A 25,544-nucleotide genomic window follows, 5' to 3' on the forward strand; every position below is an offset into this window, starting at 1 on the left:
AATATGGGCTCGTAGTCACTATATGCTTGTAGTAGCACATCCATTTCTGTCGGGGAAAAACGCAGACCTATTTTGGCTTGGTCCTGTTGCCATGGTGACTTGTAATTTCTTCACTCCATTGTTCAGGGCTTTTTATAGTCGCATGGCACGCGCCTAACTCTGAGTCAGACAACTCAGAGTTGATTAAACCAACTCTTTTCAGCTGTTCTGAAACCGAAAACTCAGAGTTTTCCAACTCTGAGTAAGTCAACTCAGAGTTCAGGTTTGAACTCTGAGTTTGTTAACCCGCCTTCTTGAAATAGGCCCCAGGGTTCCATGCTAGGCTAAAAGCTTGCACTAGCCGACCACCGCTACCCAGCCTCTTGCTAGCTAACGTTTGGTCTCTGGAAAACAAACTGGAATAGCTAAGAGCCAGGATTACAACACAGCGGGAAATAAGAGAGTACTGCGCTCTTGTTTTCACCGAGACCTGGTAGTTGTTAGAATTGGATTTCAGGAGTTGCAGTTGTTTTATTTACTGTTAGTATTATTTTGATTTTATAATGATAAAGTTTATTATGACTGTTTATGTTTTATTAGCAATCCCATGTATCAGTATTAACCTTGCTATTATACTTGCATAAAAGTTATAATTTTCAGCTGAAGTTCAACTTGTAGTGTCACTTATTTTCTTGGATGGTTGTGCAAGAGCAGATTGCATTAGATAAGTGTCCTGTCAGCTAAAAGATAAGACCCTGTTAACGTATGCTATTTTACAGATGTGGAAGTATGGCAACTTGAACTTTTCACCCATGTCTGAACTATGTGCAAGGGGTTTTTTCTGTCACAGAATTAGGGGAAGTAAGTGGCACAGCAACTGCATGTCCATCTTTAGAAAAAACGCCTGAACACAGAAGATAACAACACACACACACACACACTATATGAACATACTAGATTGTTGACGTATATTGTACCACCCATGTACAGGGCAGTCCCAGCCCGAGAAGATAAATGTAAACGTTTGGTGATGATCGATGCTCTTGGAGACTTGTCATCTCTCAGAGCCCAGCGCTGTAATAACTCTGCATCTAACCAGAAGAAAATAAATCTACTTGAAGCTGATTTCAGTATCCTGAGTGTTACTTCTTGGGGCCTTCAGATTAAAGAACCAGGCTAAAATTAAAATAGTCAGACAGAATCCATCGTTCAGATACAGACTCACTCTGTACACCGAGGAGACCGGACTGCTGCCACCAGTAAGGCCAAAGGGGGAGGTGTGTGTGTATTTATCAACAACTCGTGGTGTGGAGATGTACAGACTGTCTATAAGCGCTGTTCGCCAGATGTGGAGTTTTTATTGCTGAAATTCCGTCCCTATTATCTACCAAGAGAATTTAGCTCTGTGTTTTTGACTGGAATATACATAGCTCAAGAGTTAATTCCACGGCAGCTCTTGGCAAACTCCATGATGTCATCAGCATGTTAAAGACAGCTCGCCCAGATGCTGTATTTATTGCTGCAGGCGACTTTAACGAGTGCAATCTACAGACTGTACTCCCCAAATATTACCAACATGTGAACAAGAACACTCTGGATCATGTTTACAGTAACATACATGGTGCATACAGGGCTGCACCCCGCCCCCACCTTGGACGCTCAGACCACATTTCTTTGTTCCTGTATCTAGCTTACCAACAAACTCTGTCACCAAACAAATTAAACTCTGGACCCCAGAGACTGAAGGCATCCTGCAGGACTGTTTTGCCCAGACAGACCGGGATGTGTCTGCAGCCACCTCAGAGGACTTTTCTGTCAGCGTACAGGATTATGCTGAGTATGTGACTGGGTACATTAGTACCTGTATCGACAACATTGTGCCCACCACGCAAGTCAGGAGGTTCCCCAACCAGAAGCCCTGAATAAACAGTTAGGAACGCCACATGCTGCGTGCTCGCTGTCATGCATTCAGATCAGGCGATGAGATGGAGTACAAAGCTGCAAAGTACAGACTGAGGAAAGCCATCACAGCGGCCAAGAGGCAGTACAGAGAGAAGGGATGTGTCTGCAGCCACCTCAGAGGACTTTTCTGTCAGCGTACAGGATTATGCTGAGTATGTGACTGGGTACATTAGTACCTGTATCGACAATATTGTGCCCACCACGCAAGTCAGGAGGTTCCCCAACCAGAAGCCCTGAATAAACAGTTAGGAACGCCACATGCTGCGTGCTCGCTGTCATGCATTCAGATCAGGCGATGAGATGGAGTACAAAGCTGCAAAGTACAGACTGAGGAAAGCCATCACAGCGGCCAAGAGGCAGTACAGAGAGAAGCTGAATGGCTTCTATTCTACTGCTGACTCCGGACGGATGTGGCAAGGCCTGCAGCACATCACAGACTACAGGACCACCGACTCCGAACGGATGTGGCAAGGCCTGCAGCACATCACAGACTACAGGACCACCACATCAGCTCCACAGACAGCCTGCCGGATGACCTCAACACCTTCTACACCCGCTTTGAGACCTCCAGTCACAACACAGAGAGGAGGCACACACACACCACCCAGCCCCCCAACTCCCACTGGACTTGAACACTTCCATGTAAATCCTCATTAGTTCTTTATATTGTAAACATTACTTTAAGTGAAATTTGGCAATGTAACATCTAATTGTGAATCTGGAAAATGTTTCTTGTGAATGTGTGTGATGGAAGCTGTGCTGTGTTTTCTTTTAGCACAGATTTTATTCTGTTTTGATTTCAGCTACGTACAGTACACTTGTAGTCCTCTGAGACAATCAGGCCAATTGGAAGATGTTTACCAGCCATTACTATCATCTGCTTGCCTCAGTGAGAGACGAAGTGATGAGAGTAGAAAGACAAATCAAGTTTTGGAGTCAGATCCTTAATGGTTTTTACTCCATTTTGACAGTAATTAGGCCAAAATATAGTAGGGAGAGTGTGAGGGAAGAAATGGCACCATCTGGGATTTCAAAAGTAGATATCAAAACATGTCTCCAGTGCTTAAATGTCTATCATGGGCCTCTTAAGCCGGCGCTCTGCAACATGAATTCAGTATGTACTGTCTGACAATTAGCATCAGTAAAACAGTAAATCTGCTGGCATGACGAGCCTGGTTGTTCAACCTCTCTTAGGTATCTATGCTTGGTAGTGAATGCTGAATGATCTTTCCTCAACCTTACAAAGAGCTTTCAAGGAAGCCCTTGTTAAACTAATAAAATATAGTGTCAATGTACATTTGCAGATATACAAACATCCAATAAGTGTTTTCTGACACAATCCACTCTCTGTGCTTTACTCATTGTTTATTTCCTTGCTCTGATTATAAGTGTTCCTGCTTCATTTTGGACTCAGCTAATGTATGCTGTCAGTCTCTGTTTCCTGCTCCTTTTGTCTGCTCCTCCCCTGCTCCACCTATACTTACATGTTCTTCATCAGTGTCATCACTCAGCCAGCTTATAAGACAGGAGTCCAGCATTTGTTCTTTGCCAGATTGTCAACTTGTTTCTAGCAGTGGGTGCTCCAGCCTGCTTACCTGTTCTGCTATCTGATCTCTACCTGCTGCCGGTATGCTATGGACTGGACCTTGATTTTGCCTGCCTGTGTATGAACTATAACTTCCAACCAGGTCAGTAGCTGGCTCCCTGCCTGCTTAGCTTGCACTTATTACCACTTACCTGGCTCTGAACTGATTTTGCCCTGCACCTCATCTCTGCCTGGTGACACTGCTGATAGAGGCTGTATTGATTGTATTCCTGCAAAGGGTATACTTACCCCCTAAGCTCCAAACCAGTGTGCACCAGGGTTATTATTGCATACTAAAACAAAAACTAACATGAATACTGGTTCTGAAACATGTTCATAAATTGAAATGAAATAATTTACCTGAAGAATAAGTAAAACATTCTAAATAGAACTAACTGCAAAAACACAAAAAACAAAACAAAATACAACTTAAAAAAAGACTAAATAATAAATGTTGCTATTTCTCTAAACAGCATTTTACTCAAGACGGCGGGTGACCCAGATTTCTGTGTAGTTGTAGCCTACAAGCTTTAGATGGCGATATAGCGCTACTCAGACTTTATCAAGTGAAGGAATGAGAAAATTTAGAAAACCCAACAAATCTTAATGTTCATCTTCAAAGTTACCATTGAAAGGAACATGCAGTGTTCATGGAAAAAGATGCAGTGAGAAAAACATTAGCAACATGGGTAATGTTAACAATACAAGCACCAAAACCTAACACTGCTTTAAAAGATCAGAGAGAGGAGTGAATGAACAGCTCCAGTGGATACAAAAAATGGGAAAACACACTCATCAGTCTATTCATGGAGGCTGGTATGTCAACCAGATTATGTGAATTTAATGCTGTAGCTACTTGATCTGAAATTCAAACTCCAGGGGCTGTGTGTATCAATTCATTGATTGCAACTCAGAGCCAAAGAAATGCTTTAGCATGTTTCCACCAACCAACCTCACCATGTTCTGCTTAGTTTGCCTTGCATTTGTCATCCACGCCCTGGAGAGGCAGTAGCACAGTGTAGAGACTGGACTAAATTGGCCTCAAATAAATTGGTCAAACATTCAAATCGTGGTCTCGCCTGCTGTGTATTAATAGGCTTGGCTACTCTGAACCAAGTGTATTTTCTATTTTAGTGAAGTTTGGATCAGTAAATTGACAGTGGTACTTGGCAACTTTTAGCCTTAACTAAAATGACTAAAATAAAAACTGAAGCTAAATAGAAATGAGTCCATGAAATAAAAACTAAACTGAAACTAATGAAACCACTGGTCTAACTATCTAAAATGAAATATAAATTCAGATTGAGTACAAAAATGATATCAAAATAAAAGTAATTTGGAAATGGAAAACTATTATAACCCTGGTGTGCAACTCATCTGATTTAATCTATGGAGCCCATTGTTGGACAAGACTGTTTCTTACCTGAAGTTCAGTCAGTGAAGCAGAAAGATTATACTTAGCTAGTGAGATCCTGAGGAAATGCTTCCAGTTACCTGTTTGATACTGCTCTTGTTCCTGCCAGTCATCAAGTTTCCCACCCGAACTACTGAGTAGCCTTGTAGTTTTTGTTTTGAGAATGCAAAATGCTAAAATCCTCAGTTTGTTCTGACCAGCCACTGTGTGTTTAGGCTTTATTCTTGTTCTTATAGCTGTGGCATTAAGGCATTAAAAGACTTGACATGATATAGTGTGTAGAAATAATATAACAATTTTCAATCCATTGGTGTTTTGAAAAAAAATCATGCCTTAATCATAAAATATACATACAAGTGTTTTCTAATGTCTCCTGTATTTGTTATGATTTTCACAAAAACTAACAAATCTACAAATATGCAAGAGGCTTTTGACAGCAGCAATGTTAACCAGCCACACAGAGGCATATTTATCACAGAAGAGAAGACCTATACAGTATACCTCAGTGTCTCGACAAAATGCCTGAACAACAGACTGACACTGGTCCATATCACCACCAACAATGCAGAGGCCATCCGGTCTGGTCAATCTTCTTGCAATTGGTGCCTGATAAGGGTTCAATAAAAGTAATAAAATATCTAAGACTGGATTGACTCGACTGCTGTTTGGACATAAAACTCTCTGGGGGATAAATTCAAATCTCTCTGGCCATTCTCTTGAGCATCCAATAGAACAACACCAAAGAAAGTATTGATTTTTGGGCTTCTTTTTTATTACTTTCCCCAAAGATGCATGTAAAAGAGGTGAGTTCTCAGCTGGGTCTCAAGAGGACAGACTAGGACATTCAGAAGTCCTAAGGCTATGTGAAATATTTATAACTGAAAACATCAAGAGTGCAGTAAAACTTTAACAACAGAAACACAAGCAGAAAAGAAAACCCAGAGTGCTCTGAAGCTTGAGAAAGGCCACCTAATCAAGATGACCTCCGGCTAATAAACCCTTCCTTACCAGTAAGCAGTGCCTTTTCACACCCAGCTGACCTTGGATTTTTACTGCTGCATACTGTACAATATCCAGGAATGCAGGAGGGTATACTGGATGCTGAGTACAAGGTTACATTATACCTACAGCTTGTTGACTCCGGAATGAAGGTTAAAAAGTTTACTTGCATGAACTCACAAGTAGCTCATTCACAGCAAGTAGAGATTACGTTTAGGCAAGACATTGAAAAGTTTAATCACCCCACAAAAGAATAATTAATAGCGCAACATGAAAAATTCATTCTGGGACTCAGTAATATTATTTTTCTTACTTTGATTTGGGGGAAAATTACACTCTTTTGTAGTCTTGTAATTGCACTTGCCCTATTCTGTGGCTTTGGTGAATGAATACCAGTTCTGAACAGATAAGAACACATAACAGGTGTCATTGCAGATTTTATTTTCTCACTTTGCTCATGACATGCAGCAGCTCTCAGTCTGTCTATCAGAAGGCCAGCCACCTACGGAAATATCTCACCAACTATTGGATGGATTGCTATTAAACTTTGTACAGGCATTCATGGTGCAGTAAGTTTTAAATTAAGAGGAGCAGTAAGTCACAAAACTTGTAGTTCTTTGTGTTGCTTCTAATACACTCGATTTTGCTGAGCCATTTTCAGGTGTGATCAAGCACTGTGGCTGTAGCTGTACCATCAGATTACTGTATATCTCAACATGCTGGGTGTGAACACTCTCACAGGCTGCTTCACCAGCACAAACTCTGAGCCGAAGGTTTTGCTGATTTGAATATTTTGTGCTTAACTGTCTCCCTACAGTGGCTCATCAGCTCAAATGAGTTTAAGTGACAAACAGTGTAATAAACAAAACAGCCACAAAAATGAAATTGTGCATTTGTGCATTAGCTTTGATTTTAGGGACACTGGCCTTTAACATAAGGCGAGGATAAACCTTTTCTAACAGTGTCTTTATTCAGTCTCCGGTGTATGAAGCAACTTTCAGCTGTAGAGAGCGGATGTTTGCATGAATTAAATATCCATTGAGGCTGAAGTAGTCTAGTGGTGTAGCAAGTGCAAAGCCATTTTTCATTTCACTACCTAAAAAGAATGCACAAGGACAAAACCTGAAACTGTACACATCAGGAACATTATCTACAGTTTTACATGATTTTCACACAGTAAAGCATTGCTCTGGGTTAAAAGCATCAATGCCAAGTGACAACTCAGAGTGGAAACCATACATGTGTCATCTATACAACAGATGAATGAGGAAAGGAAATAGCTTCTGTATGCAGTATGCAATTAACATTCCTGGTGGGAGAAGAGAAACAGATTCAGAATGTTATGGCAGACCTACTGCTGTGGTTGCACAGAACCCTTAAAACACACTGTGTTCAGGCTCGGGTGTCATTTAGAGAACTGCAGTTAGCAGCTGTTGGTAATGTAGCGGACAGACCACAATGAGCTCAGTCCAAGGTCAGGGCTTCAGAGGGATACAAAAATCAATAGGTTTGTCTTGTTTCTGGTTAGGTCCCAATATAGGCAGCTCTGCTGTTTGTACGCTTTGATAGTGCAGAGTGACTGAAGATCTTACTTTTTGATATTCATTCTGAATGTCCAATTGACACTAAAACAAAACACCAAAATAGATTAAAACACATGATATTAAGATACATCATTTTATTATTGTCAGTCTTAAATATGAGCACACATTTTTCATCAAGAAAATACATATGAACCAACAATCCTTGACAATACACAATGGCCCTGTTCATTAGTGAACAAGCCAATCGAAGGGAGCCCTGTGAACTTGAAGCCAGGTAAAGGACAGAATTTTAGTCATGGGAATCATTAAAAATAAATCCCATCAGATTGTGAGACTACTTCATGCGTCTGCCACGATACCAGTGGCAGCTAAGACAAATATTTGATTTCTTATGTCTAATCAAATTTTACAACCAAAGTTCCAAAAACAATCTCTCCCAGAGTCCAGTGCAATTATGCAAATCACACAAATGTCACAAAACACCTAAACTTAATAGTACTATAATGTAGGTGCAATACAAGATCTCATTTTTCCCAAAGACTGCTTCTTGCTTTGCACATATGAACACAATGGAAAAAAAAGCACCCATAACTTTCCCCCATAACTCAGCCCAAGTTCCAAATGGGTCAGTGTTTGCTTGGGCTGAAAGAAAGAATGAGCCCTGCCCTCCCTATGCATTCCCCAAACAGACAATGGAATTGGTCATATCAACATAAATATGCAGCTCTACTGCCAAAATATAAGCTTTCATGAGTTGTGATTCAGAATTGGCTGACTGGAGTCAGGCAGAGACAAGAAAAGTTGTGTATTCAGGCCTTTTCAATGCAGTTTCCAAGCTGAACTTTGGAATGGATGAGAAATATTTCTGACATCCTCTGCCTGGTTATGGGTTTTATCATTGTAAGTTTGGCTTGAATGGGAACTGCAGTGTGTCTTGCATATCCTTTTTACAAGTCATGCTTGGTGGGAACTTGGAGCATTTGCATTAGCTCTATAAGACAGCACAGAGGCTGATGTTTTTAATGCCACACAGAAAGAAACTGTAGTATGAGAGATAAATTATTTTCAATTATGAAAGTTTCCTATTTCCCACTGAAATATGTATGTCATCTGCTGCTGTGCTCACTTTGCCTGACCATGATGCATGTTATACGCAGCTGTTGGAAGCATACAGCATGGGGAGAAACAATCAGTGTTTCGTTTTTGACTTTCTTTAACTCCCGAAGAGACAGAACGCTGCTGAATTTAGTATACTGTAAAGCTGCAATTGTCACACTGGATGACACTGATATCGCTTTAACTTTTACAATGGAGGATGGGTCCAGTTAACAACAGGACAATACAAGGACCAACTGAGAGCTTATTAGAGTTTTCTCAACTAAATGAGCCATAACATGGCAAATAGCTGTGTTGTGCAACAAAAAAACATCACACTGTCTCACTAACTATAATGTGATTGTGTTTAACTGCTCTACAAGCCAGCTTGTCCGACCTTGAGGCTACCAGTGCCCATAAAGCATTAAAAAGTCTGGTACTAAGTGATATAAAAGGCATTGGGTCAGGAAAAAAAAATCCAAATTTAAGCCTGTAAAGAAGCAGCATGCATAGGATATCTCTACTAGTCTACAGTAGGGATATGAAAACAAAGAAATGAAGGTGGTACTTTGCTTTTGGCTGTACCAGGCTCTGACCAAGGCCAAAACCGTAAAAAATGTGATCTAGCAAATTTCCAACAGCGACCTGATAAGAGCTGACTGTGTACCATATCCAGTGAAAAGGCAGAAAGCCTCATCCTCTGATCACATACTACGCTTTGCATGCTGCCTGCTGCTTTTTAGCTCAGTGCTTCACAGTTTACAATATTTTGTCTGCGATCCCAGATCTCATCACAGTTAATAAACAATTCTGTTGTTTCACACTGACAATTAGCAGTTTTCCCGCATGCATTTAAATTCAGAATATCAATGTGGTCAGTTTTGGTTTGAAGTCTGTGCTGCTCAGTGCAGTCTCAACTCTGAATCAGTCGTAGTGACAGGGCATTGCTATCATTAGGTCAATCATTAAGTTAGGTCTGCTATACAACCACCTCCTTACTTTTGGATATGAGTGTGAAAAAAATGTGAATTTTCATTTAATGTAGAGATGCTTAACATGTTACATTTTCTGTTTCTACAGGCCTGTCTTTGTTCTAAAAGTAACCACTGGGTTTGTCCTCAGTAATAGTGTGCTTAGCCCAACAAATTATATTTTATTGCATTTGAAATTACATCAAAAAACTATATAGCAATTATTAAGGACAAAGCAATACACATTCAGACGTCTGTGTTGTCCTTTGGAGCACGTGATACTCCTGCAGTGTGGAAAAGAAAGGGTTTCTGTGAATCACACATCCATAACTGATCTAAATATTACTTTAAGGTGGTGGGGGGTGTAACCACAGTGTCATAACTGTACAAATCGTTGAACTGCTCAGAGGTAGTAAAAATACTACCTAAATACTACTACAGTAAAAAACTAAATAAACGGCCCCGATTTTAGAATGTGTGCTTGGCTGTAGAATTTGTGTGCATGGTGTTGTGTGTGTTAAGTTTGTTAGTTCCAGGCAAACTATTAAGAAAGGTGATTTCACAACTGGCTCCTTTTCAACCTTTCAAGTTCAGCCTCTCTAAGTGATGAAGCTGTGACTGTTTGTGCATATTGACAGCAACCACTTCAAACAAGTCTGTCTGAACAGATCCAGCACAGACATCCTCGGGAGATGATCATACTTCACTTCATCTTAAATGTGGTTAATCTTGTGGCAAAATAACTGTGTAAAATTGATGTGGGATCAGTAGTACCATCCTCCAAGCAAGGATGTAATAATTACCATGTCATTTCCAAACATCACTGTGCCAGTGATGAATAATCATCTGCGGTGCTTGTCTCTCTGACTCGCTCTTTGTCTTGTGTGAGAAAACAAACTGTGATTAGCTCGTCAGATTCAGCTGATGATTACCCTGATCAATTTCAATAATGCCCCTGTGTGTTTCATGCCATTTTGATTTGGATATCGGCTCTTTTTACACATCAAAGAGCACAAACCTTGAGCTACAAAGGGGCTGCGCTCAAAAGAAATATTGAGGTGCACACAAATGATGGGCTAATAACCTTACCAGAGCCATGGCAAACCGCAGAAAACGATCTGAATTTTCTTTTAAAAGAAAAAAGGTAAACATGAACAGGTTCGGTATCATTCTTCTCCTGTCAGGCCTGCTCAGTGTCAGCTGAACTAACATTAATTTAAAAATAACCATATGTAAAAACACACCCAATCAGAGCTGTTAGATCATAAGAAGCACATCATTTCCCCACCACAACACAGACACAGACTAATTTGTTTTAATTCATTGTTCCTGTTTGATGTTGTGTTAATGGAAATGTATAAATGCTTTAGTGCTGCACACAGCCCAATGATGTGGAGTGCAGCTCTCATAGAAACTGACAGTCAGTAGATGGTTGTGTCTGAGGTATGTCAATTAACACAAACAGTGATGCATTTTGCAAGGGATTATTGGTTAAAAAAATCTCTCCCACATTACAAAACCAGTAGCCTGGCACCGAATGTTGCTTTTTTGGTGTTGTCACTCAGCTCTTTTCCACTGCTGGGGGTGACCTGAATGTAGTCCAGCAGTTGCTGTGATTCACTTCTCAACACATGAGACAAGAAAAAGATAAATTACTGACTTTAATTTTTGGTGCTGTGTTGAGCGAGGTTACTCATTGTTACATAGAATCCTTACGCTTGCAACAAAATGAGGTAAGAGAGACCTATTGTTTGTTTACTGCCTCTCAAAACACCAAAATACTATGTCTGCACCGATAGTCCTCCATAATAAAACGGATATGATTTTCTTGTTTTCTCATATATCTTGTCTTTTCTGATAATGCAAGCTATATATCAAGTGATAAGAGCAGTTGTAGCCTTTTTGCTCAGACCTCTGATCAGCGTTGGTTATTGCAATTGGCTCAAAAACTGTACAATGATTTTAGTTTTTTTTAAGTAGCCCCATGTTAAAACCATATTGACACATAGCATATTAACCCTCTTATTTGTGAAAAGACTACACTATGTGTCCATGTGTTTTAATTGGTACTGAAACTAGTGTGTTGTATAAACTGCTAAAGTCTTTGGGTTATTGGCGTGTAAATGCATGCAGAAAGCGTTTATTTTTTGTTAATATAATCGTATTGTGTGGTCTCCAACCATCCAATGCTGGTCTGGGACATGAACAGGAACATTTCCTCAAATAAATGTGCTGTGTAGAAATTACATGATGCTCAAACAAGTAGCAACAGCATTAATACATTTGCATTATGAAAGTCAGACACTGACCCCACACAAGTGGAGTGAGCTGTGCCTCCATTTCAGTACGTAATTATAACATATTTATTCCTGACACAATTTTTGTGTATAACTGTACTGGTAAAAAACAAAAAAACAAAAACCCATAACACTAGGATATGAGTCCTAAATACTTACAACTTTATATTTTCCCTTTTCAAAATATTAAAAACTAAACATACTTGGAAAAAAATAAAAGATTAGCAAAACACAACTGTAAGTATATCACTAGAATGCTGAGAACAAAAATACTTCAAGGTCAAAAACAATTCTGCTTTCAACAACCAGACTGATACTGTAATTATTATACATTAAAATATGATAATACCAGGCTTTCAGGCTCAGGGTAACCTAAATGCCTCCTGCTTCACTGTCTCAGTTTGACTTTGAGGTATTTAACAGTCACCTCTCATACTTGCTGTAAATTTGCTTTTTCCTGCAGTTGAGATGAAGATGCAGTGTAGTTAAAAATGAAGACAAAGCCATTTGAATAACACCATATTAAAAAAGCCTTCTTTTCCCAAGATATATATGTAAAAAGAGACAATACGGAATAATATAATTTAGAGAGAAAATATCCAACAGAGTTCAATTAAAATGTGAGAAAAAAAACCTATGTATTGATTTAGTGGGTCAACATTATTGTGTAGCAGGGTACTTCATGCACACACTGTGCATCAGTTTATGATTCCGGTTGAAAAAAAGTAACACACACACATACACACACACACACACACACACACAAGCACACACACAAGCACACAATACTTTTGTTCAAATCCACTCCTCTTCAAAATCTGAGCAGTAGCGGCAGAAACGCTATGAAGAGGAGACAGGTGTGTGAGCGCATTCCCACTGCACCGCTGCTGCCATCCTGAACTGCTCTCGGCCCTGAGGAGGAGGAAAACCACCTGGGTAAGTTTCACCACTAAGGATCGACCTGTCCTTTGTGTTAACACTACTGGAAGTAAGTTATTAAATGAATACCCTATCTGCTGATAACAATTCAGTGGTTTAATAGCCTTCTGTCAGGACACAAAGTGTGTGACTCTGTGATTAGTTTTTGCTAGAGTTGTACAATGCCTGTAATTTGTTTGTATGAGAACACAGGGTGACTTTGACACTTTGTATTTCCTACATGCAAACAAGCATACGCAATTACAGTTACATCAATATTATCGGGGATCCGGAGATATGAATTACAAGGTATATGACAGAATTATTAGGTGTTTTCCTTACGTTCTATCCTGCTCTCCAGCTGTGAGTCCAAACTGTGTGCTATTAGTGTGAAAGCGCTTTGAGTGTGCTGCAATGCATATAAAAGTGCTATACAAGTAAAAGACCATTTACCAGTTCAAACAGAAAATGACACAATTTTTGTTGTAAACAATAAACAAACACTACATAAAGTACACTATATATACATATAGTGAAAGCTTTCATTTGTAAGGCAGGAAGTTAGCAACATTTAGTAAGGCTGCACATACAAGGATTAACAGTGGACGTTGGTCGGCATCTACTGTTTAAAGATGTTAATCTCATCTTAGACAAGAACATTCTTAGTAGGAATTGACCTTTCTCTCTCTAGTCTATAGTTTTACTGTATGTATCAAAGAAAACTGTTTCACCTGATTTTTATTTATTAAACTGCAGCCTTTGCTCATTAAAATACATGCTGTAATGGAAACATTTATCTTACTTTCCTTAGATTTAACAAAAATGAGACCAGAATGAAGTTCAGTATTTCATATTACGATATAAGCTATATCATTTAGTTTTTAATGCACCTGTAGTGTTCTAGAATTGGTATGTGTTAAGGGCAACACACACTGGGAGCGGTGCATCTTCAGTACAGGACTACCAAAATGGGTGATTATTTCAGTATTTCATTCTTTTGACACCTGTCACCACCAGGCAAGGACAACAGCATATCCTGACTTGTGACATGCGTCAGCCTGTGGTGACGTGTGTCAGTTTGCCACCCATGTGTGGGCTTGCATTCAAAATAACGGGTGTGAGTGTTCTGACACGTGTCACACATGGCCAGTGTGTATTGCCCTTTACAGTGTTTGCATAGTTTTAAAGAGCACTGCATGGCATTCAGAAGACTCTATTATTATAATATTGTGCAATAACCTTTTATGATGCAACAACAAAAGCACAAAATATTTTCAGCATGCTCTTTTCAGAGATGAAGCAAATTCTATCTAAATGAATGAGGACACATTTGAACTTTTTTCTTTGAAGCCTGTCACACAGTGAATACTCATTTCCCTTGGATTTTCATGAGTTCACTGCAGTTTCCTTTGGGGCATCTATCCAATTACTCTGCCACAGTCAATTATCCCTAATCCTGCATATGGCTAATTAGAATAATGACAAATACTCATGGTCAAAATCAAAGCTATTAATACAATTCTGTCACTGTTGTGTAAATGGAATGAGTTAAATTACAACATGCTGCAACCAGCACCTTGTAAATTAAGGACACAAGGTCTTTGTCTCTATCACCATAGTTCTACATGTTTAAAAGCATTTACAGGAATAAACTATGCTAAAATCTACTCTATGCAGTTACTACTTGAAGATGCACTAAACATTTCAGCCTGCATTAGAATTCTGCATTTCACATAATTTTGCTTTCACTAACAACAGTCACAACAATCACTTAAGAACAAATTGTGATAATGAAAGATGATGAATACTTACATTGAAAAAGAGCATGCAAAAATCAAACCAGCATCACATAAAAAATTGTTAGTTTGGCAAAGGAGCAATATGAAACATGGTTCATATTGCATTAAACATGGTGCAGTGGGTTGCATTGCATTTTCACAGTCTACATGACATTTGCATGTCTTTGCTATTCTTATTCTTCAAAGACACTGCTTGCCACACAACAGTGCTAAAATCTGAATTCATAGAGAGAAATGATTAGTCTCTTCTTGTCAAATACAGAATTTAACAATGTTTTCACTGACACTGCAGCCTAACGCTGTGAAAATGGCAATGTCTGTCATGTTCCAGCATGCAAGTTAAGACTTTCAGCACACCAGTTGTGCATGCTGGTGCAGAATACTAACCTTGCAATAGTGTTGAGCTAGTGGGTTCAATTACCACTACACCAGGGAACAAAGGAAACAGAGCAACATATCGGAAACAGAACAGGAACACATCATTGACAACACTTGTGTAGAGCATAAAAAGTAGGCTGCTGAATGTACTTCTACATCATAGCTGCACAGTTAAGAGTTTGAACTGATAATAGTGGCAACAGCCATTCATTAAAATACAGGTGGTGTCCATTTCAAAGGATTTTCATTCTCAGTACCACTCAGTGTTGGTAAAGTGATATTCTACATAATGTTTGGGTCCAGTGAGCCCTTTGATGATGTGTTATAATCTGGTTTGGTTTGAAACAACCCTCTGGGGACAGCGCCAAGTGAGGAAGTATAGTGGCCAGGGTCACATGATGTCAGAGGTGGAAGAAACAAGTTAGGCTTCTCTTGTTACTGTATCATTCTTTGCTAACTTTTATGTTAGAAATATTAGATAATAAAAACAAAAGTCACACCAAGTTGTAATAAACCGTGTGAGAATGGAGCAAAACAAAGGAGCCGAATCATCAGCTACAGCAGAGAAGAAGCTGCTGGTGTGTCTGTGCCAAGCTCCACATCTCTCACTCTGTTAAAACGTGTTCTAGAAATTGTATTTACTGATTTACTGAGTATTCAGGGGATCAGGGGCTGGGACTCGCAGTTTGTGGACAATACAAAATATGTACAATGGTACAATAAAACTAAGAATAACAGTATTATGGTGCCATTGTTAAGGTCAGGATTACTTCATCTTAGGCGAAAACAGTTGCATCTAATTAATCAATGAGTTAAGGCACCACTGTAACTATTTCACATTATGCGACCCAAGTCAAACACACCTAGGAAATTGTGTAAGCAATAGCTGGGTCTGGCTAAATGCTAAAATGCTCAAGGTAGGGCCTCCAGCTGTTCCCTCAGGAAATGACACCTTCATTAAGGTGTGGAGAAGCATTGCTCAAAACTCACTGGATTCAGACGGGTGACTATGACTACAAATCACTGACTGATGTAACTCACTGTACAGAGTAGAACATTAATAACTACTGCATAATTTAGCATTTTGTATGTGCAGAAACTTTCAGGCTTTCTTTTTAGATCGATATGTGTATTTGTGGCTACGGCTTCTGTGGAGTTGACACAGTTTATACGTCTCTATGTTGTCTGTCTTCATGATGCTTTATTCTTCTGTTGATTACTTTATGGTTCTGAGAAGTGGCTGGTTATTTGATTTACAGGTTGCAGTGTAATATTGCTATGTAAAATCTGTGGTAGCTTCCCGTGGTGTACATATTGTGTATACTGCGGGTTAATTTTCTAAGGTTATAGGAAGGTGGTTGTATGTTTGTAACCAACAATCACTTGTCTGTGAAAACAAATAAAAGACTTACTTTTTGTTTAATCTGAACACATGTTTTACACAAGTAGTTCGACTTTCACTAGAGGAAAATTTATTCTAGGTAACCTTTTCTTGTATCAATAGTGATGGCATTTTGTCATTCAGATATACAGTAGGTTTCTGTGACGTTAATGTCATTATTCAGACATGACAGCTCATTTGCAGAAACAGTCACAATGCTGACCTGACACAATGCTCATGGGATATTCGTGCATGGGAGACAGAGTGGAGAGTGTCACCTCTCAGAGGTTGCACTACTGATGGATTTTATGACTTATTTTGCCATTAAAGTCTTAATTAACCATGGTGAGTGTGAGGGATGCTTTCCACTTCCTCTCATGGTGAATCTTCTAGTAAATTTTCTATTTTTTCATCATTTATCAGAGAATTCTACTTTCTCTTTTGTAAAGTGCCTAACCAAAGAATGCCACATCTGAAGTTGGAACTCTCATTTAATTCCTTTTCCTAGACAATAACAATTTAACACTAATGCAGTTAGGAGTTTTCCTTGTATTATTAAACAGTTTTTAAACTATAAATTAACTTTATAGTATTTTGGTGTCTACAGGAGACTTGATGCAGTATTTAAATTATACACTTATTATGGTATTCTTAATACACAGCATGCAGGTAATTACATTTGGTGCAGGTTTTACTGTCCTCTCCATATGTCATCTATGCCAGCAGCCTAATATGTGTTATAGCTAGATTACCTCTAGTGACTGTAGTAATTACATGATTAAACAGAAGCAAAGGAGGAAGGTAGGTGATGTTTATAAAGCCACAAAGTCTATGTAGGAGGAGGTGGGGGTAGATGGATGGGTCAGAAAGCACAGGACTGTCCTAATTCCAGTGTGAAATGTGTTTTTATGCCTCCACACCAGTGCCAGCCACTGCCAACAGACATTATGCTTTCAGGTTGTCCATCCAGCCCATCCTTGTGAATGAGAAAGGTCAGGAACACCTTGAAGGAATTTCTTCAAATTTGCCACAGATATCCACTTCAATTCATGATGAACTGATGGTGGCCAAAGGTCAAGGTCATAGTGACCTCCTATTCATATTCTTGTGAATGCAATGTGTGAGGAACACATCAGGAACGTCTGCCCCATTCGTGTGAATTTGACTGGCAGAGATATGTGGAGGCATACAACTGCAAAACAGTGATTCTAATTTATCCATGAGTTAATTACTGCAACCATGACAACAAAAGTTATTTTAATCCAAAACATGTTTTTCTAAACCGTTCAGGTTGGAGGACTTTTTGTAGCCTTCATTTTAATTTGATGTCAGTCATTTATGCCACATTGAAAGTTTTACAGGTATGACCTACAAAGATTGCTGTTGTAACTTTACATAAAAGTCACTTGGGTGCTTATTTAAACTTGAGACAGTGGCTCTTCAAACGAAAGTGACTATACTGAAGTATTATTGTCATTAACTGACTCAATAGCTTTCAGCAGTGGAGCTCCTTACTGGAAACTGAGAGCATCTCATCAGCTCAGGCTCAATACACAGGATGTTACTTCTTATTAAAACTTATTAAACACTGTAAATGCCACAGAAACAGTAAAGTACGAGTGGTACCCTGCCCAAACAGTTTCCTGCGTTCGTCCTGCTGTTTGTATCAGAAACTACAAATCCTTCAGCTGAACTGAACAAAAAAGCTCCAGTCAGCAAAGCAATTCTTAAGTTGCCCCTCAAATAAAACCAAGCTGCCATTACATTTATGTGACGAGGTGTAAATCTGAAAGTCACAAAAAAGCAGACTGTGGCTGCTTACACTACTTTCATCTTTGTATATGTCATCTACTTATAATGTACAGAATATTAATTTCACTTAAACACTTAAACATTATTTTAACTCAGCATAGTAACATACACAATATTAATTATGGCTGCTGTTCTGTAGTATTATACAAGTAATAGATTCCTGTACTCACCATACAGAAGGAAGCTTGTGTTTGAGCTCCCCAGTTTGTTGATGGCAACACAGGTGTAGTTGCCGTAATCTCCTTCAGACACATTAAAAAATGTCAACTTCGACAGTGATCCAGTATTCACAATCTCCACGCCATCGAAGCCATTGAAGATCCTAGTTGGGAGACAAACATGTTCATGGACAAACAGTGAATGCAGCTAACCAATCAATCAATTATATTGTTTGCTAAGTCTTATGCCAAATTATTTGAAGGTCTGTGCTCAATTTAACAATAATCTAATCAATAAAAAAACTATTTGCAGAACTCTTATAATCTAAATGCCTCTGACTGGCAGGTCAAAATTGATGTCAGCATGCATATGTGCGCACACACACGTGCTTCTTCCATTTTCCTACTTAAAATGCAAATATACAAGCCATTACCTTCTGTCATCTTTATACCACTCAAAATCTGCCTCGGGCACAGCATCGGCCTCACACTCCAGCACTCCTCTTTGGCCCAGAGTCACTCCGATGTCTCTGCCCTCTGATACAGTTGGGGCATCTACAAGCAGGCAGCAACACATAGCAGCACTGTGATCAGGACTTACAAGGCAGCACAAGTCAAGGACATCACAGGAGGGGGGCACTGCATTGTCTCCTCTTCAGCCACGATTTTGATTGATAGCTGTGATCTACACCACAACCACAAGTGAAAAAAAATTATGAACTCTAACTATGTACAATGTGTGTTACACTGGTGAAACTGCTTGGTGCCAAGATATTATGACAGGAAATAAACTATTCACCTCCTAATGTGATACACTCCATTCTTCTTCTCCTGCAGCAAAGACACTAGGGGCTGCACTTTTACTTTCAAAAAGCATTCATTAATCTGCCAATTATATTTTGATTAATCACTTAATTGCTTAAATATGGAGAGGGAGAGAGAGAGTCATAGATGTTGTACTGGACTGCATTACATTCAGGGGTGGTCCTAATATTCTGGCTGTCTCATGTATGTAGCTGAGGAGGACAAAAATATAGACACCTCTAAATATAATATAGTCCAGTACAACACCACCTTGACAGCAAAGAATTTCATTGTACAGGGAAACATGTTTCCTCATTGTGCACATGACAATAAACACTTTGAGCCTTTAACTATGACCTCAGTAATAAGCATGTAATTGAATTTATACATTTATGACAATTTCACCACAAACTGAAACATTTTGAGCTTCATAAACACAAATGTTAAGGTGGAAGTACAGGTGTACCTAATAAGGTGGCCGATGAGCATATACTAAGATTGAACTCAGTAGCGCAATAACAGTATTATAGTCTTTCTAGATTTAAGTATGCAAATGAGCACCACACATTTTTTGCCTAGTACTAAGTCTAATGGTTCTTTTTGATAATTTTCAATATACATTTAGATTCTTTCTTTGCTTGTTTTGATTAACTGATTAAATATTATTAAATGGTAGAAACTTGTGAAAAATTCACATAGGAATGTCCCACAGCCCAACATGATCTCTTGAAATCATAGTTTTTCCTGCCAAACAGTGCAGTATTCATCTGTATTCAGTTTATTAACATTATTACATGACTAACAAAATATGATTTTGATGATGATGTTTTTTCTGCTAATAGACCGATAAATAGCCTGATCATTTCAGCACTATCTATTAGTAGTCAGTGTTGTTTTTAAATTCAGCAGTGGACTCACAGTTAACGGTGATGTCTACTGTCTGGGCATCTGCGTCAATATTGTTGTCAGCTGTGCATTCATACGTTCCTGCTCTCTGTCTGGTGATAGATGGGATTTCCAGGTACTCATCATCTGATGCCAGGTCCCCTATGAAACATCACATGCACAAAGTGGGAGATGGTAATTCAGAGTTAATGCGAGTCAACAGCTGTGGCCTCGATTGGTATTTTCACACTTTGTGTCCCCGTGTGACCTCTGAGGGAGTAATCCTCACACTGTTGAATGGAGAGGAAGGTGAAAGGTGTCGCTTATAAGGTCTGTAGACATCTGCTATTTATATACTCTAATTAATCTTTTATATGAATTAGAGTTTGCATTTATGTGCAGCACTGCTGTGACCATTATTGTGGCATTTGAAAATGAAAAGATGATTTATTTTGGTATTAACCAAACAAAGGCAGAATGTAGCTCCAACTCCACCACAAAAACTTAAGCCTGGTAGCAGCATCAAAAGTGGCAACAGATCATGTTAATTCTTGTAGCAACCTGATCTGGTATGACAGGGAAAATTCACACAGCTACTTTTGTGTCACAACTTCCACTAGTAAATATCACGACATGTGCCCAAGTCTGTCTGTTTCTCTGACGCTTCTCTATTGTTTCTGTCGACACTTACAAAGACCGGTTTTGAGCTTACTGACATTTTTCAGAGGATGTTACAACACTTGATGATTAGTGCTTTGTTCAACCCCACTCATTATCACTTGTCTGTCAGAACATTCATATTGTCCTCTTTTTGTGTGTCTCTCACGCCTGCCAGCACACCAGGACTACTACTGAGATACAAGAATGTGAATGGGGGAAAATGCCAGCCCTGCTACTTTTTTGTATCAATTTGACACGCTTGACAGAGACACTTAATACAGCACTCAACGTAAAGAAAAGACATAATTGACTTCAAGCCTCCTCCCAAGATGCCGGGAGGTGACAGTAATAAATTGCAAATGGATTCACCTTGCTGGGTTTAGGCACATTACTGAATTTCACCTGGGAAGGTTGTTATGGAGAAAAGTCCTCACTGACACAGTGATCACCTGATGAGGAGTATCAGGAGGACTCGTACTCTGTTCCATTTCTATGCCTCTTGCTCTGTTTCTGCTTAGCCTTCTCTCTTTTTCCAGTGGAGAATGCAGTGTTAGTTAAAACCACACCGTAATCATCTGAGAAGAGCTGATCAAGACAAGGCTGTCAGATAATGCACTTTGTCAAAGTGCTCACATCAAGTCTGTTTTATGGCAGGTAGCAGCATAAACAGCTGTCGTCCAGACTGACACACTAATGTTCTGAAGGCTGATGAGGGGGTGGAGAATACAGCTCTATGTTTTCATAACTGAAAAACACATCTTCTCCAGAAATAAGACAGCTTAGGTCTGTGGGCAGAACATGTAATTAGTTTGCTGTAGTTAAGTCATAAAACATCTCCAAGCTTGGCTCTCAGCTTAAACACATTATGTTAATCATAGGAGCTTTCTTTAGACTCTGCTAATATATATTAAAATATGTTAATATAAAAAAAACGCAGCACACGGGGCCTTTCTGTGTGGAGTTTGCATGTTCTCCTTGTGACTGCGTGGGTTCTCTCCGGGTGCTTCAGCTTCCTCCCACAGTCCAAAGACATGCAGCTTAGGTTGATTGGTGACTCTAAATTGCCCGTAGGAGTGAGTGTGGGTGTGTGTGGTTGTTTGTCTACATGTCAGCCCCGTGATAGGGGCTCCAGCACCCCCACAAGCCTATTCAAGAATAACCGGTATAGATAATGGATGAATGGGTGTACAAAAGAACACTAGCATCTATGATACATAGTGTATCCCTGTGTAGCAAAGCTAGCATTAGCATTATCATAAATTAAAAAGTTAGGAAAATTATACCTTAACTACCTTCACAATCAAATAGGTAACAAAAATGTACAGTCTGTCAAGTTTGGACAGAGATGCCAGTGAAATCATAATCTGTTTAACATCATCTATTTATATCTAACATAGCTGCTCTACACTTTGTGAACACCATGATTTTTGCTGACCAGTGGATGTCAGGATAACACAGGAGGGGTAAGGTATGTTGTCTGAGGTCATTCCAGATATTCAAAATCATGTGACTGATGTAATTTCAGATATCTAAAATGGAACTGTGACTAGTCAGAATGCAATTGTAGATATCTAAAATTATAGTTTTAACCAGACAAATTGTAAATTTGATGAGTCAAATGCAAATGTACATATAGAATTGCAATTTTGGATAGTCACTAATTTTTTTATATTGAAATTGTGTCATTAAATGTCTTTACAAGATATTATGGATATCTTGTAAAGGTATCTTAAAAGCTATTATGACAAGTCAAAACCTTTAAATCTACCACAATAAAGATAGCTGTAGCTGGAATTATGACTAGTCAAAATCCCATTGAAGATACATAACTTTAATCTGAATTTTGTCTAGTCAGAATGTAATTAGAGATAAAGATAAAATAATAAATAAATATAAATTGTACACAAGTTTTATAGTAACTAATCAAAACAGCATTTTAATTGTTATGAACAAAGAAAACTTTGGGGGTTAATGGTTACGTCAAACCCATTTTGTCAGCCTCATTAATGGCGTTTTTCCCTGAAGCCAATCTGTAGTAAATTATAACCTCTGTGTCAAACACGCACCCCATATCATCATATTGTTGTCTTTCAGCACACACAGTGCTCCTGCACCTCCACCAGCATCCACAGTCTGGCTCAGCATCACAGATTGCAACCCTTTAAAGTAAAGTATCTGAGTGAGTGCCAGGGTTTTTGCCCAATTATCCAGCATTAAAAATAAAGTAATAAATCACTATTATCCTGTTGGTCTGTTCTCATGTGGTTGCACTGCTGAGCCTCTTCATGTTTGGCCACCAGTCTGCAAACTGTGCAACTAAAGCCAATGAAAACAGCAGGCACCATGTGCCAAAGAATGAAGTTCCTTTCTGTGTAGCAGAGAGAACAAAGGTTGTCTCAGTAGAAACAAAGAGCCCACAGGACATTTCAGGAACAGTACACAGCACTATCCAAGCTCCGAAACATACACAAAGAACTCCTCATTATGCATCGTTCTTCCATTTTAGTGGAAAGAACTACAAAATACAGCATGACTACTGATCTTTAACATTTTCTACTGTAGGAGCAAAATGCATTTTTCTTATTTCTACATGTGTTGTCCTTCTCATTTCTGAGTCTTTGGTAAAAATGACTGCTGGGTTTGTGACCAGGTCATTAGTGAGGCAGTACTTGTGCACTGCCATCAAAGTGGCAAGGCAGGGCAACGGGGAGACCACACGGGAGATTCAGGAGAAGAAAGCAAAGCGAGCCAGGGAAACTCGGGGGAGGATGGCAGAAGATAATGTAACCTTTCTCTGTCCCTGAAATTCTATCCTCAAACTCAAGGGCAAAGAAAAAAATGGGGTAGAAATGGAAAGCGAGAAAGATATTTGTGTGCAGGGCAAGAGGAACAACTTTGGATGGGAAAAAAGACAGGAGAGCAGATGCCTGAGGGATATCGGCGTTTAAGGAGAGGGAGCAAGGGGATATGGTGGGGGAGGATTTAAACTGATGAATCCAAGCTGGTGGTGGTGGTGGTGGTGGAGAACTAGACCTAGAATAGCAGATAGGAGCTGTTAACAGACAGAAAAGCACACAACCACACAAAAAGAGAGTGGGAGTGGATGCTGTTACCACTGTCGTCTTGAAGGAAAGGTAGTCGGGAGTGAAATGTGCTGAAGAAGAGGCGACAAAGCTTTTGTTACTCAGACACACACTGAGAAATAATGCTTATTTAAAAGATGTCCAAGAAGACAATGAAGGAGAGTAAGTGACTGCTGCTGCACTGCAGCTCGAGTCTAAACTACTGTATGTCTCTGTTGCTACCACTCTGTGATCAAATCAAATCAAAACAAATTTTATTTGTATAGCGCCAAATCACAACAAAAGTCATCTCAGGACACTTTACAAAGTAAGGTCTAGACCTTACTGTTATCAATATTATTACATAGGGAAAACCCAACAAATCCCCCTTGAGCAAGCACTTGGCGACAGTGGGGAGGAAAAACTCCCTTTAACGGAAGAAACCTCCGACAGACCCCGGCTCTGGCCCGGTGATGTAAATATATAGTTATTTTTCCACTGATTATCAGCCATATGGAATTTCTTAATGTGCCAGGCCTCCTCTGATGCGTCATCCTCTGTGAAGGAAACAGACATAAAAGCGGCATGCATTCAAAAAAAATCGTACAAATTGAGTTGCTTGCAAGTTGATTCAATAAGGTAGTCTTAGTTCTACTGAAGAGGTTTGCCAGAGAAAAGAATCTGCTGTGACAGTATGGTTTAGATGTGACCCATAGCATGCATATTTTTGGGCATTTAAAGAAATACAAAAGCCATGGCTGCTACTAATCTATCTATCATTTGTATCATATTTGCTATGCGAGTTTCTGAGCAAAAAAAAGTTGCCAAAAATGCCCCATGTATCAAATGTGACACAAAAAATAAATAAAAATAATCTAAACAATATGGCACATTTATTCCTATATGCCTGGACTGTCTGTCTGTGCATAAATGGCAATTAAAAATCTTAAATCTTGAATTTTCTTTTGGATTTTGTCAAAAGGTTTAATAAACATCTCAGTTCCTAAATATTAGAATGTTCTGGTTATTTTTAGATGTATCAGGCTTTACATGGTTACGGCCATGACTTTGTTGTATCTCAGTAGGAGAAGCAGATGTACAGTATACACTATGTGTAGGTTATATAGTATGTGAGCTAAAAATACCTACTGCAGAATGTGCTTCCCTTGAGTGTTGAACATTTTGATTCCTCTTCAGTAAAGAAGAACTATGGACAACTGGATCCTATTAGCTGATTCAGTAAGAGTAAGATGGGTCTGTAAATCATTGAAATCAAAAACAATTAGTGAAACCTATATTTTTATTAATTGTATTTAAGCATCTATCCACCCAGGGACAACAGAGTAGCCTGTACCTACATCTGCTATAAAGGATTTTCAACAAGAATCAGAAAAAAGACACACACACACACACAGAGAGAGGGAGAGTTTCTCAAACTCATTGTTGATTGAGTGTGCATTTCATTTATCAGGTGCCATATTAATGATATTATAATGATAATTATGATCAAACTTTAAAGTCATGTTATTAATATTAGTACTATTGCCTTTACTCAGCTGACTTTCTGAAACTTTATAAAATAGTGCACTAGATGTAGTGCTCATTCCTGAGCAAACTATTGGTATGAGTTTCCAAATGCATTTGGCTCACTGTATAGTTAAACCTGTAAAGCCTGACACATCAAAAAATAGAAAGAACATTATAATTTTTTTGGAAATGAGATGTTTATTAATCCTTTTAACAAAATCCAAAAGAAAATTCAAGATTCAAGATTTTTATTTACCATTTATGCATAGGCAGACAGTCCAGGCATATAGGAATAAATGTGCCATATTATTTAG

General features: G+C 38.9%; 1 protein-coding gene across 1 annotated transcript in view; it reads right to left on the reverse strand.

The window, feature by feature from the left end:
- Window positions 1–9,114: 9,114 nt before the first annotated feature.
- Window positions 9,115–25,544, reverse strand: part of LOC109967684 (opioid-binding protein/cell adhesion molecule homolog) — a 47,831-nt gene continuing 31,401 nt past the window's right edge. Inside the window, exons 4-8 of the mRNA XM_020613435.1 lie at window positions 20,015–20,143; window positions 18,727–18,847; window positions 18,305–18,456; window positions 14,951–14,986; window positions 9,115–12,758 (exon numbers count right to left, since the gene is read on the reverse strand). Of these exons, the coding sequence (XP_020469091.1) occupies window positions 12,658–12,758; window positions 14,951–14,986; window positions 18,305–18,456; window positions 18,727–18,847; window positions 20,015–20,143 (539 nt within the window). The 3' untranslated portion in view covers window positions 9,115–12,657. The remainder of the gene's footprint in view (window positions 12,759–14,950; window positions 14,987–18,304; window positions 18,457–18,726; window positions 18,848–20,014; window positions 20,144–25,544) is intronic.

Source organism: Monopterus albus, unplaced genomic scaffold (genome assembly GCF_001952655.1).
Source record: "Monopterus albus unplaced genomic scaffold, M_albus_1.0 scaffold134.1, whole genome shotgun sequence".
Taxonomy (NCBI): domain Eukaryota; kingdom Metazoa; phylum Chordata; class Actinopteri; order Synbranchiformes; family Synbranchidae; genus Monopterus; species Monopterus albus.